At 37.8% G+C, this 17,251-nt stretch overlaps 2 protein-coding genes across 2 annotated transcripts; one reads left to right on the top strand and one right to left on the bottom strand.

Moving 5' to 3' along the window:
* Positions 1-313: 313 nt before the first annotated feature.
* LOC306881427 (translation initiation factor eIF2B subunit epsilon-like) lies at positions 314-13,553 on the top strand. The gene is made up of 16 exons (XM_079435527.1): positions 314-588; positions 1,234-1,358; positions 1,437-1,622; positions 1,713-1,890; positions 3,235-3,315; positions 3,398-3,475; positions 3,549-3,861; positions 4,888-5,033; positions 5,528-5,669; positions 5,889-5,990; positions 8,088-8,195; positions 8,280-8,370; positions 10,007-10,130; positions 11,711-11,836; positions 11,914-12,024; positions 12,307-13,553. The coding sequence occupies exons 1-16, from the start codon at positions 454-456 to the stop codon at positions 12,364-12,366; spliced, it is 2,106 nt and encodes a 701-aa protein (XP_079291653.1). The 5' UTR covers positions 314-453; the 3' UTR covers positions 12,367-13,553.
* On the bottom strand, positions 13,117-17,081 carry LOC306881428 (mitochondrial ubiquitin ligase activator of nfkb 1-A-like). Its single transcript, XM_079435528.1, has 5 exons — positions 16,966-17,081; positions 16,475-16,593; positions 15,603-15,690; positions 15,406-15,526; positions 13,117-14,081 (listed from the first exon to the last, which is right to left on the bottom strand). The coding sequence occupies exons 2-5, from the start codon at positions 16,589-16,591 to the stop codon at positions 13,595-13,597; spliced, it is 813 nt and encodes a 270-aa protein (XP_079291654.1). The 5' UTR covers positions 16,592-16,593; positions 16,966-17,081; the 3' UTR covers positions 13,117-13,594.
* Between the last annotated feature and the right edge of the window lie 170 nt (positions 17,082-17,251).

The raw sequence follows: 17,251 nt of genomic DNA, 5'->3' as shown, positions 1-17,251 counted from the left end.
TTACTCCATTACAAATTAAATAATGTTGAAGAAAAACGTCCATAGTGGGCTGTGGTAAATTAATTAATACCACAGTAGTTTTAAGGCTACAAAAGACTAATTAAAAGCAATAAATGTGATAGTATGTGAGGTTTTTCTTTTGTTCACCTACTTTTATTATCCTGAACGTTGATGCTCCATCACAGTAGGTGGCGGGAAATGTACCACGTGCTTGCTAACCGCCGAAGAAGCTCGAAATGAGCCACGGCTTGTGATTGGTCCATCCCGAACCAGCGCGGAGAAGAGTAACACGTATCACGTGACAGCGCCGTTTAGAAACAATAATTTCTAAATGAATACTGACACTGAGAAACTGTAATAGACGTTAAACGGGCGTTAAAACTGGATAATTCCTAATAGAAATATTAAAACGTACTAATTAGAGATCACTTCCGGGTGACCAAACAGACAAACATGGCAGGCAAAGCAGCGAAGCAGAGTCGCGCTAGAAAGGCGGATAAAGATGAAGAGGAGCAGCCGCTGCAGGCCGTTCTCGTCGCAGACAGCTTCAACCGCAGGTTCTTCCCCATCAGCAAAGACCAGCCTCGGGTGAGAGAGGATCCAAACACACCACACACAGCTCCATCATGTGCTTCTTTATGTGTCTGTAGTTTAACTGTTCATCTGTCATGTGCAAACACTAGCTTCCGTTTATATATATATGCCATCTAATGCTATTTTGTTTTATCTTTTTTTTGTTTTGTTTTTTTGAGATATGGTACCAGTACTTTTAAAATAACATTTACAGTAGCCCTGACACAATAAAATAGAATAAAAAGTTATGGATGTCATCGTTTTGAGCAAAAACTGCTGACTAATATAAAGTTCAGACATGAGCAATCAGTAATAAAATAATAACAAATAAACATTACAAGCAATAGCACAAAACATGCAATACAGCAAAGATACATATGAAATAAACAGTGATTAAATTATTCAGGTAGATCTAACTGTAGTATTGAGGTACAGAAATTGAATAATCAGACACTCTTAATAATCATTTTAAAGACTATAAGGTCAAGAGCAGTAAGGGATTTTCTCTCTTTTGCTAGTATTAATGACAAGTCAATGTAATGTGAAGTTGCTTGCCACGATGGGTATTTTGACATTTGTGTTTATTTGTGCATTCAAGCACAAGAAGAGACAAAAGAGAACTGTACAGACTATTTTTCACTCTTGTGTTTTTCCCACTAGGCTCTTCTGCCGCTGGCTAATGTCTCCATGATTGACTACACATTAGAGTTTCTGACATCTACTGGAGTTCAAGAGACGTTCGTCTTCTGCTGCTGGATGTCCAGCAGAATAAAGGAACACTTACAGTGAGACGCTGTGACGTTTTTAATGCTGCTGTTGAATGACAGAGACTCTGATGACTCAGTGTTTGTCTTATTTCACAGAAAGTCGAAATGGTGTCGCCCCATGTCTCCAAATGTGGTGCACATCATCACCTCTGATCTGTACCGCTCTCTCGGGGATGTGTTGAGGGACGTGGACACCAAAGCTCTAGTCCGCTCAGACTTTCTGCTGGTGTATGGGGACGTGGTGTCCAACATTGATGTTTCCCAGGCTTTACAGGAACACAAGTGAGTGTCGATCCTCCACAGACCCGGTCTATAAAAGTTCCATAGTTTAGAAATCATGTATCATTAATGCACTTTTCACTTTCCTGATAGACAGCGGCGCAAAATGGACAAGAATGTCTCAGTGATGACCATGATCTTCAAAGAGTCGCCGCCCGGTCACAAGCTTCGCTGTGAAGAGGATGATATCATAGTAGCTATGGACAGCAAGAGCAAGCGCATCCTTCATTACCAGAGAGCACAGGCCTTAAAGAAGCTTCACTTCCCTATGGTGAGATGTTTTACTGATATTTAGGGGTACCGATCGCTATCAGTGGTATTTCATAAACCAATCTCATACTGATGACGCAAAATGTGACCCTGGAGCACAAAAGCAGTTTTAAGTCGCTGGGGTATATTTGCAGCAATAGCCAAAAATACATTGCATGGGTCAAAATTATAGATTTTTCTTATATGCCAAAAATCATTAGGATATTTAGTAAATTTAAAGATATAAAGTGTAAATATATTAAAACTTAATTTTTGATTAGTAATATGCATGGCTGTGAACTTCATTTGAACAACTTTAAAGGAGATATTCTCAATATTTAGATTTTTTTGCACCCTCAGATTCTCAAATATTGTCCGATCCTAACAAACCACACATCAATGGAAAGATTTCAGATGATGTATAAATCTCAATTTTCAAAAATGCACCCTTATGACTGGTTTTGTGGTCCAGGGTCACATATGTACAGTAAAACATGTACAGTAAATGTATTTAAAAATAAAAGAAATCTCAGTATGACATACAGAGATGTTATAAGAAATTGCTGGATAAAATATACTAATAAATATTGATAATTAACAAACCCTTGGGTTATAATGATCATCAATCCAGCATTGAGCACTGTAGGCTTTGCCCATCTGTCTTAATCTGGATTATTTTAGTGTCTATATGCAGAACTCAACATTTGAAGAGGATCAGAAAAGTTGTCCTAACTCAGACAAGAACGCATTTTAGGCTTTAGGACAGCTTTGATGAAAGGTTTTGATCCACTTGCACACTACTATTCAAAAGTCTGTCATTTATACGGGATTTTTTTATGTTTTTGAAAGAAGTCTCCTCTGCTCACACAGGCTGCATTTCTTTGATCAAAAACATAGTAAAAATTGTAATCTATTAAATAGTTTACTATTTAAAATAACTATTTTACAATATTTTAAAATACTATTTTTTTCTTCCTGTGATTAAAGCTGAATATTCAGCATCATCAGTCTTCGGTGTCACATGATCCTTCAGAAATTATGCTGATTTGCTTCTCAAGGAACATTTCTATTATTATCAGTGTTGAAAACTGTTAATCAAAGCACACCCATTGTGGTTGAATCTCCTGAAGTTTCCTGTTTGCATAGAGAACTAGTTGCATTACTCCTCTTTTACTCATTTTTAATGATGATTGTTAATGATCAATGAAGTTTATTAATCAAATGAAGATTATTGCAGTCATGAAAATCAGACGGCACAACAAAGAAGACCATAATGTTAAAAAAAAATAAAAATCCAGGCAGCTCAACAAAGCAAATAGAAGTCATTGCATTTAGTGATTTATAATTGTGCCTTTTTTCCCCACAGAATATTTTCCATAGTGGAAGTGATGAGTTTGAAATTAGGTTTGATCTTTTGGATTGTCATATTAGCATCTGTTCTCCACAGGTGAGCATTCGTTTGCTTTACAGTCATGGATGCTTAAATTATAAACACATTGCTCAATAAAAGTGAATGTTGTTTAATGTAGGTTGCTGAGCTTTTCACAGACAACTTTGACTACCAGACAAAAAACGACTTTGTCCGTGGGCTTCTAGTCAATGAAGAGGTATGAAACACAGAATCAAGTGACTTGCTGCTTTATGAATTCGTGTGATATCTGACAGAGTTTCTTCCACTAGATCCTGGGAAACCAGATCCATATGCATGTCACTAAAGACGGATATGGTGCTCGTGTGTCGAACCTCCTCATGTACGACACCGTCTCCTCCGACATGATCCGCCGCTGGATCTATCCAATCACACCCGAGGCCAACTTTGCAGACCAGGAAGGCCAGAGCTGTACTCACTCTCGACATAATGTGTACCGTGAGCCAGGGGTCAGTCTGGGTCACGGCAGCCAGATGGAGGAAAATGTGCTTATTGGCCGAAATACAATCATCGGAGCGAACTGCACCATATCAAATACTGTGATTGGTGCAAACTGTGTCATCGGTACGGTCTTTGTATTAAATTATTTCGTTTCGGTTCATGATATTGTAGGGCTGGGCGATTAAGCAATAGCATGATAAGATGGCATAAAAGTTTGTCAATAATGCCAATAAACTACATTTTTACTCTATATGGATTAATCTAACAGCCAGTCAGTGCATGTCACTAATAAATGCATGTTCTGCATCTGTGTGAATGAGTTTGTGTAGCAGATGTGAGTACAGCACTCAAATACATGTGGCGCTCTGTCTGTGTCTCAATATATGAGATATGAACACATGAACTTCATCTCCAGAGCTGCTCTGAGAGTCACTTTGAAAAGGTTTTATTTAATACACACTGAAGCTTGAAGATCCTCACAACAACCCACCAAAATAAATCTTTAGTTTAACTTGAAGAAATTATGACTGAAATATATAGTACTAGTGCATACTAAATTTACTTCTCAAGGTAATATTATTTTTATTTTTAAGGAATATTGTACAACTAAGATATTTGTTCATCCATGTTTTAATGTATGCGGTTCTGCCGTGCAGCATCTTATTGGATGTACTACTAATTAATTTCATTAGACATGATTTTTGATGATAAATTTGATTTGTATTAAATTAGAAAACACAGAATGCAGAAAAAATAAAATGGAAAACAATTAAATAATTTTATTTTTATAGATTTTATGGGGTCCTAAATTAAAAGGTAGCGACTCTGTGGAGTTTATTTGTGAACAAACTATTTTTTTTGTATTGTGTTTACATCCATTCTCAAGGTCTAACATTTCCTTCTCCATTATGGTAAATTAATGTCAGGATTATTATCGATATTGTGTTAAACTATAGGGGGGAAAAAATATGTATTTAGCCATTTTTCCCAGCTTTACTCTCGTATATTTTTTGTGCTATGCATGTATAATCACACAGTCCATGCCTTCTCAAACTCCGTTATCATTCTTTATATGTTGGCATTTTTAAAAAATACCGTGTGAAGATCTATTTGTTTGACATCCTGCTAACTGCTGTTTTGTCTACTTAGGAGACAATGTGACTCTGGATAGAGCTTACATATGGAACAGAGTCCGCATAGCCAAGGATGTGACGGTCAAGCAGTCGGTTATCTGTGATAATGTGGAGGTGAAACACGGAGTCGTTTTGAACGAGCAGTGTGTGCTCGCCTACAACGTAAGAAACCACAACACCGCCTCAAATTACAGACAAGAACAGTTGTTATTTGAAATCAAAGTAGCTTGACGCTTCAGATGAAGATCACATCAGTGACTGCTAAAGATGTATTTCAGGCATTATTTTAAGAGATTTGTTCAAAAACACTGATTCATCAGTAAGTGCAGTCTTTTATGAGTGAGTCACTGAATCCTTCACTCAACCCAAATTATTAAAAAGCAATTGTCTCAGAACCTCTAGTAAATTACTTTTTGTTGTCTATTCAGAATAAAAAATGTGATTCTATATTTTTTTATAATATATAAACTAAATACACTATATATTTTAAAATGTATATATTAAATATAGGAAAGCTAAATAAACTTAAAGTTGTCCAAATTTATTTAAATGATTATTTGGTCCCTAAATTGTTGATCAAAATTGAGGCTTAATGAGAATAATTCTTCACTGTGTCCAATCACTCGCTAGTTTTCTAAAGAAGTGTTGCTATGCAGGTTGTGGTGGGTCCAGATATTACTCTTCAGGAAGGCACAGTTCTGTCCATGCACCATCCAGATGAAGAGGATGAGGAAGATGAGGATGAGTTCTTGAGCGATGACGATGCTGGCTACAGTAAAGACAAAACCAAACAGAAAGGTTCATGCTCATTTCCTTATGTGGACACTGATGCTGATGGTCACTGACTTGATCTTAATTTGTGGGTCGAAAATCTGATGGGATTATATTTGAAAACACTATTTAAATGTGATATATAAATTGTGGTCTTGATAGAAACAAATATGACGATGAACATTATTTCCTCTAAAAACTGAACTTGTTGGATGTCATTCACATGCATGTTGTTTGTTTTGTCAGTGTTTGACCCAGCAGAGGTTGGTTCAGAGGGGAAAGGATACAGATGGAAGACCAGCAGTCTCGCTGACACCGAGGAAGATGAGCTTGCTGAATGCATTTGGGGTGAGATGTCTTCGAATCACGTTACACTCAAAATATTGTCCTCATTTATTCACCCTTGATCCAAACTTGGAGCACTTTTTTCTTTACAAAGAATTTGAAAGAATTGCTATACTGCTCTGGTCTATAAATTTAATTGCTTGTAAATTTGACTGCATGCACAAAGACACTATAAACAGACAAAAGATGTAATATGTAACAAATAAAGCATATCTAATGAACTACAGCCCAAAGGGGTGCAGAGCAAAATTTCCAAGACCAAATCATTTACATTTGAAAAAAGAGGAGAGGTCCACATTTCATTCTGCTTGCATCTATTGATGAAACATTGCAGGTTCAGGCTGAAAGTGATAGTTTATACAAGTAAAATTATTATTTAATTGTTTTTATGTTTTGTTAGAAAAAGAATATGAAGTATTCACAAATTTGGACTGTTTTTGAGCAGCATGATTTGTAAGTTCAGAGAAATTTAATTAAATTCCCTTCATTCCAGTTAATACAGATAATTATGAGTTATCACTGAAATAAAGTGTCTCATGAATACTGAAAAACAAAATCTCAGTAATTAGCTGGTGAAGAAGTGGATTCACATATTTTAAAGTTAATGAAAGTTATCATGAGCAATGTAATGTTCGAGGCGGATGTCATAAATGTCAGTAGATTTTAAAAGGAGCGGTTCATTCATAAATTCGTACCACTTTACCTTCACGCTGTGGAAATACAAAAGGAAAACAGAAGACAACGAGCGCAGCGCTGAAATGGTGCGGGGCTACATTAGGTCAATAAGCTCAAGTTTCACCAGATCAAAACTGACCAGGGAATGGGAACGGTGTATACAGGTTTTATTAATGAGATGAAGTTAAATAAACGGGCATTGATCAGGGCCGGATTCAGCCAGCCCCACTAGGGGGTGCAGGTAGAATATCAGGGGGGGGCAAGTCATTTTTGGGGTGTCAAATCCCCCCAAACCCCTAAAATGCATAGAAATCTATACTAACTATACTATGGGAACAGAGCCATGTTCCCACTGTGTTACCTACAGCACTTGTGAATTAGCAAGCGGTACACATGTGGATGTCTGGGCTGCAGGAGCCGACCGGGCAGTGGAGAACATTAATGTTCCGTCTGATGAAAAATTTACCGAGAACTCCAGCGTTATACCATACGAGGGAAAAAAAACAAAGAGATTTAAACATTAAAATAAAATAAGCCTTCACACACAGAATATAACCTAGCAGTCAAAAATCCCCCCCCACACACACACCTGATTCTGGTCTGATTCTAAACAAAATAATTAACATCTGGCTTGACACTGCTAATAGCATAGCATTTCATTTAGTTTATGTTGTCTTTGAAAGCTGCTCTAATTTGCACCAAGGATTTAAACAAAAATGTATCTATATTCTGTTTGATTTTTTGTTATAAAAAAACAATTATTCTGATAATTTGTTGTTAGTTCCTAGCTAATTCATTTCATATTGACAATATTATCTTTTGAAACTTGAAAACCTTCACTTTTTGTTTAGTTTGTAATGTGTGTAACTTTTTTTTTAGTTATCTGAAAAAGTTGTGCTGTGAGGCAATAAATGAAGGGAAATGAAATTACAAGTGTCGACCACACTTTGTCGCCTCGTTGCTGCTGCCAGTGCTAGCTTTAGCAACCAGAAATCGGCGCATACTCGACTCGTCACTCGGTGCAAATTACAAGAGAAAAGCGATAGAGAGATATGGAGGGAATGAGAACACGCTTACAGAAAGAGTAACCAAATAATTTCAGTGACTGACGGCGAAGGAAACTCAAAACAGGGGCTGAGCTCAGCTGACTACAGTGTATCTGCGTGCTCCGCTCTGCAGTGACTGACTGAGACGTGAAGCTCAGCAGGTTCACCACAAGCCGGTGAAGCGACTGGCCACGCCCTCCCTATGCATCTACCAATCAGTAGCTACTTTGAATGAGGGATAGAGAGCAGAGAGCGCTCACTCTGACCATTTTTCTTGAAATATTTTTTTAAATTTGGGATCTTTGCATGCCATCACGTTTGGGGGGGCCATGCCTATTATCCGGCCCTGGCTTTGATGATGATGATGATATGTTTCCAGGCCTAGCGTTGAATCCCGACCCAGAGAGTGACAGTGAAAGTGAGGTCAGCGAGGGATCACATGACCTGGGAAGCCACCCTGCATCACCTGAACTGGATGATGTCAAAGGTTACATGAATATCAGAGCTCTATTCATCTTTTCTAATATCACTCAGCTCTCCCAGTTTCATACTAACTGTTCTTTCCCCTCAGTGTTTCAGAATGAGGTTCATGGTACGCTACAGAGAGGGCTGGATGAGAACATAAGCTTTGACAATCTGGTTGTTGAGATCAACTCACTCAAGTAAGTTAGAATTACATACACTAACTCTCTGAGGGTTTAGCATGGTAATGTATGTGGCAGTGTTAATGTGATTGGTCTTGGCAGAATAGACCTGCTACGCAGCAGAGCAAGTATCTAGACGCTCTACTGCCAACACATCCACAACATGCTGCTGTGAGCATGTAAGAAACACTGCTGCTGCACATATAACGTATATGAAATAACCCCCATATATATCATACGTGAAATCACTTTGTAGCAGATCTATACAGGTGGAGCTGGGGGAGGTGGAGGGTTTCTGAAGCTAAAGCACGCACTAGCCAAGTCTTTGAATGTTGAGCAGCGAGCTCATTGGCTGCTGATACAAAAGAAACCAATCAGCTGCGCCATGTGATAATGTCATTGTCAGATTGAGTTAGAACCGATCGGACTGCACCATCTAGAGAGTTTCATGACAGAACTTTGGATTTATTTACACATTCCAGTTAATAGAATGGTTCACCTGAAAATTAAGGTTCTTGTTGCAAATCCATATGCTGCTTTTTCTCAGACACATAACATGAGATGCTCTTTTCCGATAACAGTTCATAGTGACCTCAGCTGTCAAGCTACAAAAAATAAACAGTATAAAATATCATATATGTGACCCGTGCTGGCAAAATGAGTCGGATTGCACACAGGCTAATTTTGAGCTAAGGGCAAAAAAAAAAAAAAGTGAAAAAGTTTAGTCAAATTTGAGGTTTTAACAAAAATGAGTTTATTAAGCCCTCATCCAGTGATCCCAATGCTCCAAATAGTAATTAAACATCTAAAATGATCTTTATTTGTACGTTTTACCTTTTCTCCGCCTGCTTCTCGCACCGATCTGCGTCCAAAGCGCACGAATAAAAGATGCTTCCACCAGTGTGTGATCCTGATAAACGTACACACATACACAGAATTACAGTATTCACGCAAACATATTCTGTTGTGTCTTAAGTGAACGTTTGGGGCACTGTTGGGGAAATCATAGATCCGTGCGTTACAGTAGGTCTTAATACAGGCCGTCTGTCTCAATGTTAATCAAACAATAAAAGAAGGACTCGTTCGTTATTCTTAATTAAACTGCTTTTGTAGTTTTAATACTCAATTTATTCATAATGAACACACTAAAGGGATTTTTACATCTGTTTCTTACTTGAATGCTTATGTTTTAAATGCATTTGTTTCTTATATTTGTTCTACTGCTTTTTTCATATGTTCTTTTTATAATAAAGATTTGGAGGAAAAGATGCAATGTTGCTTGCAACCTTCAGAAAACTTTTGATTTTTCTCAGTATTGAGTTTGGTGACTGTTGACTTCTAACGGGTGTAGCTCAGTCATTTTGAAGTTTTTTTTATGGAGAATGTGACATTAAAATGACTCATTTTTGAAAATTTTGCCAGCGCAGGTCACAAATGTTGTCCATATGGATGTGAACAACATTCCAGTATTTCAGATGCCATATGATGAACAGACCAAACATTGCATGGGTTTTGATGGCCAAATGACATTGCTTTTGCTTTGTGTCAGTGTGCTGATTTGATTCTGAACGTTAAGAATGAGATTTGAGAGTTTATGGCTACACAAAAGTCATACTACTTGTATGATAAGGTAAATGCCATTGTCTCTTCTCAGGTATGCCTACAACATTTCTCTGAAGGAGGTTATGCAGATCTTGATTCGAGTTGTGCTGGAGTTTCCTTTCCACCAGCAGGGGGCTCAGATAAGCATCGCTCAGTATTCATCACACCTGCTGCCTGTGAGTCTGACTGAATAAAGCAAAAACTCTCCCAACGTTTTTCAGGACCAATAACTTCTTAGAAGCATGTTTATGTTTTTACATCTTGTAACAGAAAACAATGTTTTAGTGAATCTCTAAAAGGGATAGTGCACCCAAAAATGTAATTCTGTCATCATGCACTTAACCATGGAAGTGTTCCAAACCCATATGAATTTATTTCTTCTGTTGAGCATAAAATAAGATAGTTTGAAGAATATTGGTTTCCAAACAGTTGCTGGTCCCCATTGACTTCTATAGGTTTAATTTTCCCTACCATGGAAGTCAGTGGACCAGTGTTTGGTTACCAACAGAACATCATCTTTTGTGCTCAACAGAAGAGAGAAACTCATACAGGTTTGGAACAACTTGAAGGTAAATAAATTGACAATTTTAATTTTGGGGTGAACTATCCCTTTAACACTTAAAGAATAAAAAGTGCCGTTCTCGTGTAAAAGTCTTCTGATAATCATTTCAGCCATTATCGTTGGCTCTTGATATTGTAATAATTATAACAATATATATATAAAGTATAAAAATATTTTTGTGTCTGTGGAAAAATCACAAAAGCTGCACAAACAAGAGTTAAGAATTGGTTCTGAACTAGTTGATTGCGTTTTTTCATGACAGAACTCAAGACTTCACATTGCTTACCTTAGCAGTACGAAAAACAAAGCCGTTATTCACGCTGGGAATACATTATATACAGAAAGTGAGCAAAGAATATTCCACATCACTGAAGCGGTCAACGACTTCAGATCAGCACGAGTTCTCCATTATCGAGCTGTCTGCACTGCTGTATGAATCTCTTGCTTGCATCATATCTGCACTTTGTCAATTATGATGAGAATTTGTGAGAGTGTAGAACGCAGTTTTTAACCGATTTCTTCTTCAATGGTGACTGATTGCCCATTGCATGCATTCATGTGTGCAACAGAAGCATGTATGATTGCTTGTGATGCTCAATGCTGTGTACAAATAAATCTTTAATGCAGTGTAAGCAGATCTAAATGTAATGCCACCATTTTCATTATTCATTTTAATTTTGACCGTCATATTCAATTTAGTTTCGTTGTACGGAGGCATTTTTGCCACTTTATCTTGAATTTGGGGGCATTTTTTGTTCATTTTGGTGGCATTTCTGCCTGATCTGCAATGTTTTCAATCAATGAAATCCATCATCCTGACAGAAAAATGTAATTTTAATTTACTTTTATTTATGGATATGCATCATTCTAAGTCAGATGCTTCACCACCTGTGCATTTATTTTTCAGTATTTGAACTGTTTTTGGAGTTGAATGTGGCTTAATGTGAGTTGAAACGGAAAACTGTTTGCACTACAAACCAGTGTAGTAATACATTAAAATAATATGGTAAGACACACCAGTTTGCAATAAATAGCTGGATGCAGATGACACCGGAAGCCAGACACATGAAATTTACAAATGGCCTCACCCTCACCCGCTCTTATGGGTAAAATAAGGTGGATAACTGATTCTGATTTTCACAACTATTTGACCATAGCAGATGCTGATAACAGTCTCTGTATTTTTCCTCCCAGCTGTTGAAGAAGTGGACGCCAGTCTTTAAGAACTATGTGAAGAGACCTCAAGACCAAATGGACTGTCTTGCTTCCATGGAGGAGGTTTTCCTTGAAAATGAAACTCATTGGGCAGCTTTGGTCAAAGTGAGCCGTCTCTTTTTCTGCAGTGAACCATAACACGCGTTCCTTTGCTGATTGTATGTAATGTGTGTCCACTTCAGGTGCTGATGAATATGTACCAGCTGGAGATCTTGGAGGAGGATAGCATCATGAGCTGGTTCAAACAGAGCTCCACCACAGACAAGAGCCACCAGCTCCGCAGGAATCAAGGGGTGCGATTCTTTAGTTTAAATGATGTAAAATGAAACCTTTAGCTACATTTACACTAGATTTTTAATTCTGATCATTGCTGTCAAATTACACGCTGTCTTTATGGGCGGTCAGTGACGTGTGTGAATGAAAGCACAGAACATGGGAAAGTTGTGAAAGCAGCGTGATTCGTCAAAATCACACAACGCCAGAGGAGCTACCAGAACAAGTTTTCTTGGAATGGACTGAAATCTGGGTGAAAGAGGACTGTGTTAACTGTGCTGTTATGTCTTGTCTTTCTACAGCTCTTGAAGTTCATCCAATGGCTAGAGGAGGCTGAGGAGTCTTCAGAAGGAGATGAATGAACATAATCCGTCGTGTGTGTGACTCTTTGGACATTCATTTATACCCTTTACAAACCAGGAAAAAAAGCAAATCTTGGTGTGTTTAATTCCTGACAAAGGTCAACATATAAAGGTGTGGAAATGGATATTTATTCAGTTTTTCTTTCTTGATTTCTGTATGGATGTAATGCTTATTGAAAAGCAGTGTTCAAACCAAAAATGAAAATGTACTTTAATTGAAAGCTAGGGGTTGAAATGGGTACTGCAGTCCAAATTCAAAATGTTGGAGACAGCATCAGACCTGAGGCTCACATGGGTTGCCAGATTGAACGAGGAACAGGAACGAGCGCAATGGAAGATGTTCTAATTAGCCTTAGACCGTTAAGTTTATTTATTTTTGTTTTAATATTTATGTGGTCATAGAGCTTATTAAATGGATGCAGAGGCTTTTTATGCAGTCTCTGAGCCAGTTTGTTTGCAGGCTTCCATGGCTACAACTGGCAACCCTAGGTGTCAAATACTATTGGTTAAACTGGCAGTGGGCGGAGTCACAGAGACCAAAACAGACATTCTGACATGGAACGCTCATTTCAAAGTAAAATAGCTGCCTGTAGCATTGTTTTCAGAGAACGTTTCCTAAATATCTGCAAACATATTACAGTATTTTTAGTCAAAAGAATTACATACAGCACCTTTAATTTACCATCATGTTCTAAATATGCATTTCTCCTACAGAACACAAAAATTATATTTTGAAGGACAAACAGCATTGGACCCCATTGAATTTTATGGATAAGGAAAATAACATTCTATGAATATAAAATAACATGTCCATACAAAAGTAAAGCACAGGGAAAGATCTATTGTCCTTTAAACCTTTGTTCTGTCACTCATCTTAAACATCTTAATTTATGACAAACGCCCTTTTGATAATAAATGATTTATACAGGTTACTTGGTTATGAATGGCTGGAAAATTAATTTTGAGATACAATTTTAGTTTTTTTGTGAACCTTGATGACAAAGTCCACAACAGAATTAAAGTGATTGAACACCCATGAGTTATGATTTTTAATATTGGTAGAAGGGAGCTGATATTATTTTGTTTTTATTTTACAGTTTGGATCCCTTAAAGTGTACAAGGCTTGAAAAATATTTTCATTGGCAAAACGCTAAAATAAAATTATACATGGCTGTTTTTATGCACATGATTTTGAATGTGTCATAAGTTACTTTATTCACTCAGTCAGCTAGTTCTTTTTATCCTTATTAACGGCACCATGGATGAAAGCAGCTACGAGTGCAAACCCTGTTATTCCGAACAGCGCCGTCAAGCCTTTCCACATGTTAGCGCTGTTCTCGTGCCGCTGTATGAAGCTCTTGTAGTCGCTGGGGATCAGGATGTAGCTGCGGCCGTCTTTAGGCGGCTGTAGCCTCATGAGCTTATCCTGCTCCAGAACGAGCTCCCCGAATGCAGTGAGGGCCGATCCCACACGCAGCAGCTCCTCTCGCTCCTCTAGGGCCACAGGCTTCTCCCCGCTCAGCTCTCGCACGACAGCATCCATCAGCCCCTCTTTGGCCTGCCTGAGCCGCTTGTGCACCTGCTCCAGGTAATCGCCGCTTGCCTCCAGAGGAGAATCCACACGCACGGAGACCTCGCTGATGTATGAGCCGGGCTGGACCAAGCTGAAGGGCACCGTGTTGGTGGTCTGCTGCTTGTTCACTTTTTTGGAGACCCTGTGTGGATGTTTTTGGAAAAACTACATTACCCATAATTCTACACAGAAATTTCCACCAATCAGAGAGTTGCAGCAAGCGCACCAAATGACATCTTTAGCTCCGCCCACTCACATGAAGCACAGCGAATGATGTAATAGTGTTGGTCGAATACAATAAATAGTTTCTATAGATATAATCGATAACTTTATAGGGATAGTTTTATAGTTCTCCATTTTTAATATGATTGTCATTCACAATGTTTCATGGGATTGTAGTTTTTTCCCTCACTAAAGCCATTATAATAAAGCCACTGTCTTTTTGCTTCAAATCAATGCTGGTTATGTAAATCACCTCGTAGTTCGGTTTATGGATTATAAAGCTCCCTATGAGAAAAATAAATAGGCAAAATGCTTCTAAAACCAACAGCGCAGAAAAAGTAGGCATGCACTAATGCACTCTATAGGAACATCTATATTATAAGAGACACTATATGGCGGAAACTTTTGCCCTGTTCAAATACTCACACTTGCGGTCTTAGCACTTGATGACTTGCATAACGTATTTCCTGTATTTGGGCCAAGTGTCCAACTGAACATGAAGACCACAAGTGTGGGTCGAACTTTTCAATACCTGATGATGGGACACACTTGTGTTGTGAAAATGCAAGCGTTTACACAGCTTTATTTTTATTTTCAATACTTTGCATTTTAAAATCAACTTCTAAATGTCTGTCCAGTAGTCTCTAAAACACATGACACAATTTAATTTGTGGTGCTTCTAATTAAGTGATAAAAAGCAGTTGTGAATGTTGTACAAAATAAATAATCACCACTACTCATCTGTGCACCAATAAAACGTGCAACACTTGTTTTACTACCAAATGATATGTAATATCTAATTATTATTAATATTTAACTTGCATTGGAAAGGTTTCTCTGAGATCTCACGATTCATTTCCAGAACATGATGCATGATGGGAATACACTAAGCCTCGAATACCGCTCCGGAGCGATAGTGTGGATTTAGTGTGCATTACGGGCACTGCGCTTGGTGTTGAGTGTAAGAGCTGGGACAGTCTTGCGTACTCCGTCGCGCACACTCTCAAGTGGCCAAGACTGCAAGTGTGGATATTTGGACAGGGCATGTATCTTCTGCACAAAAATTACACTATGACAGGCCAAAAATCAAACTTGATTGAAGGCTGAGGGCAAAATAGTAAATGCTGCATTATTTCCAACTATATCAATATTTTTAAAACTACATTTCAATGCAAAAATAAAACAATGATATGCTTCATTATCCTTTGCTTAAACAAGCAGAATGATTTGCAGTGAAGCATTACCATGTTTTTAGAACAGAGTTCCAGTATTTCCAGTGCTCGTGCACAGTAATCTTTTGGATGACACCATGACAGCGTGGCACGAACTGGCTGGAAATGGGCTCTCCGACGGCCTGCACAAGTCCTGCAATGCAGGGAATATAAAGATGCATCAATTAAGACTTTTCAAAGTATGAGGTGTTCTTGAGCATTTTATTTACCTTCTACAGCAACATAATGAAGTCTCTTGTTGGACGACGCATTCAGAATCCTGAGCAGGTGATGGTCTGCTTGAAAGTTTGGAATCTCCTGTAAAGCGGAGGAAACGTAAAATGTCAAATTCACAGCCGCTCGTTTATTAAACTGCTCTAATTTGGCATTGAGCTGAATCCATTTATTTTACTTTCATCCAAAGTGACTTACATTAAACCTTCATACGAGTCATTCTATATTTTAGGATACATTCACATCTGGAAAAACAATCTGCTTTCTCAGTAAATCATCTGTTGGTTATAGTTGACTAATTTTGTACTTAATATACTAAAAATGATTCTTTAGTACTTCTTAAGATCATCTAAGTGTACGCAGCTGTGCTATTTTGGAAGTGCGTGAAAATAGAGCACTTTAAATGCATTGTTTTTCACCTAATCAACATTTTGATTTTACAAAGAAAATATTTTCCTGCTGGTGAGTTTGTCAACTGTTACAGACAAACTGTATGGATTTACAGGTAACAATTTCACCATTTTGACTCATAATTTCAATGCCAGGCCTCGTCTGGCCAATCAAATGTTATTTTCTTGATCAGGTTAAACTCAAATTGTAATATTTATTTGAACTGAAGTCATGAAAATATCGCAAACCATAAGAATGTACCCAACATAGTTGATGGGCAATTAATATACTCCTTGACAAGAGGTCACTAGAGATCATCAATGGACATGAAATGCACACTAAATAATCAAATGACCCATATCCACCTGGTACATGTAAGTGTCTTGATTAAATGATAATATATGAATGATAACTTGTGGGTTTGAGGTTGAAGCAGTGTTCAGTTGTTGTGTTTCTTTACTAGCAGTGATTACTGTACCTTCAGCTTCTGTACTTCTTGTCTTTTATCTGAATATAGTTTATAAAACAGGCCGGAGAAGGCGAAGCAGGATCCTGCACATATGACGGTCAGTGGGTTAAGGAGATGGTCACTCATTTCTGCTTTGGAGAAAGAGAGAAACATTTAAAGCTTGTCTGAAATGTTTAGTGGTAAAAAACATGGTAAACCTCACCTAAGTTACCAGTCTCAGCACAATCAATAGCAAGGGGCTGGGAAACAGGTTTATCAACGTGCTAAGCTCTTTTTAGAGACGTTATTATATTATATAGTCATGCAATTAAGAGAAAAGTTTGTAGTTGATCAGGAAAGAAATCCACATCATGTCCAGCTACTTCAGTTTCGTTTAGAATCAGGAAAGCAACGCTTTATATAATATACAGAAGTATTACTATGATCACTAGTTTGATTAACAGCTATATTATATTTACAGCAGCTTTTAGAATATGCTCCATTAGCATTCTCCTTCTCACCTGAAGTCTAGGAGGACTCTGATGGGTCGTTCTTCAACATTTTGAAGGGATTTTAATGACTCGTTCAGTCGCGCATGCGCAACATCCAGTTCCTTCATCACGTGACAGCCTCATAAAACTAAACCAATGCAGTCCGAGCGGAAAAGACTTAATAATAACTCTTTAGTTTATTCAGTGTTATGGAAAAGAACCACAATGACAGAAATTCACACATTTATAAACTGTAAGAAATAAAAAGCTACAATTTGAGACCAGAAACGCATCATGTAACTGTAAGAGTAAATAA

Source organism: Barbus barbus (assembly GCF_936440315.1).
Source record: "Barbus barbus genome assembly, chromosome: 15".
NCBI classification, from domain to species: Eukaryota; Metazoa; Chordata; class Actinopteri; order Cypriniformes; family Cyprinidae; genus Barbus; species Barbus barbus.
This window is presented reverse-complemented; position numbering and strand designations above follow the sequence as displayed.

Bases quoted from the DNA above. Each gene is read 5' to 3' on its own strand.
- LOC306881427 (XM_079435527.1), top strand. From the start codon at position 454: ATGGCAGGCAAAGCAGCGAAGCAGAGTCGCGCTAGAAAGGCGGATAAA. The intron at 1,359-1,436 runs GTGAGACGCTGT...CTTATTTCACAG, and splicing joins AGAATAAAGGAACACTTACA to AAAGTCGAAATGGTGTCGCC. The intron at 8,371-10,006 runs GTAAGTTAGAAT...GTCTCTTCTCAG, and splicing joins GTTGAGATCAACTCACTCAA to GTATGCCTACAACATTTCTC.
- LOC306881428 (XM_079435528.1), bottom strand. From the start codon at position 16,591: ATGAGTGACCATCTCCTTAACCCACTGACCGTCATATGTGCAGGATCC. The intron at 15,691-16,474 runs GTACAGTAATCA...TCCGCTTTACAG, and splicing joins AAGAAGTACAGAAGCTGAAG to GAGATTCCAAACTTTCAAGC. The intron at 14,082-15,405 runs GTAATGCTTCAC...ACATCCACACAG, and splicing joins AACTCTGTTCTAAAAACATG to GGTCTCCAAAAAAGTGAACA.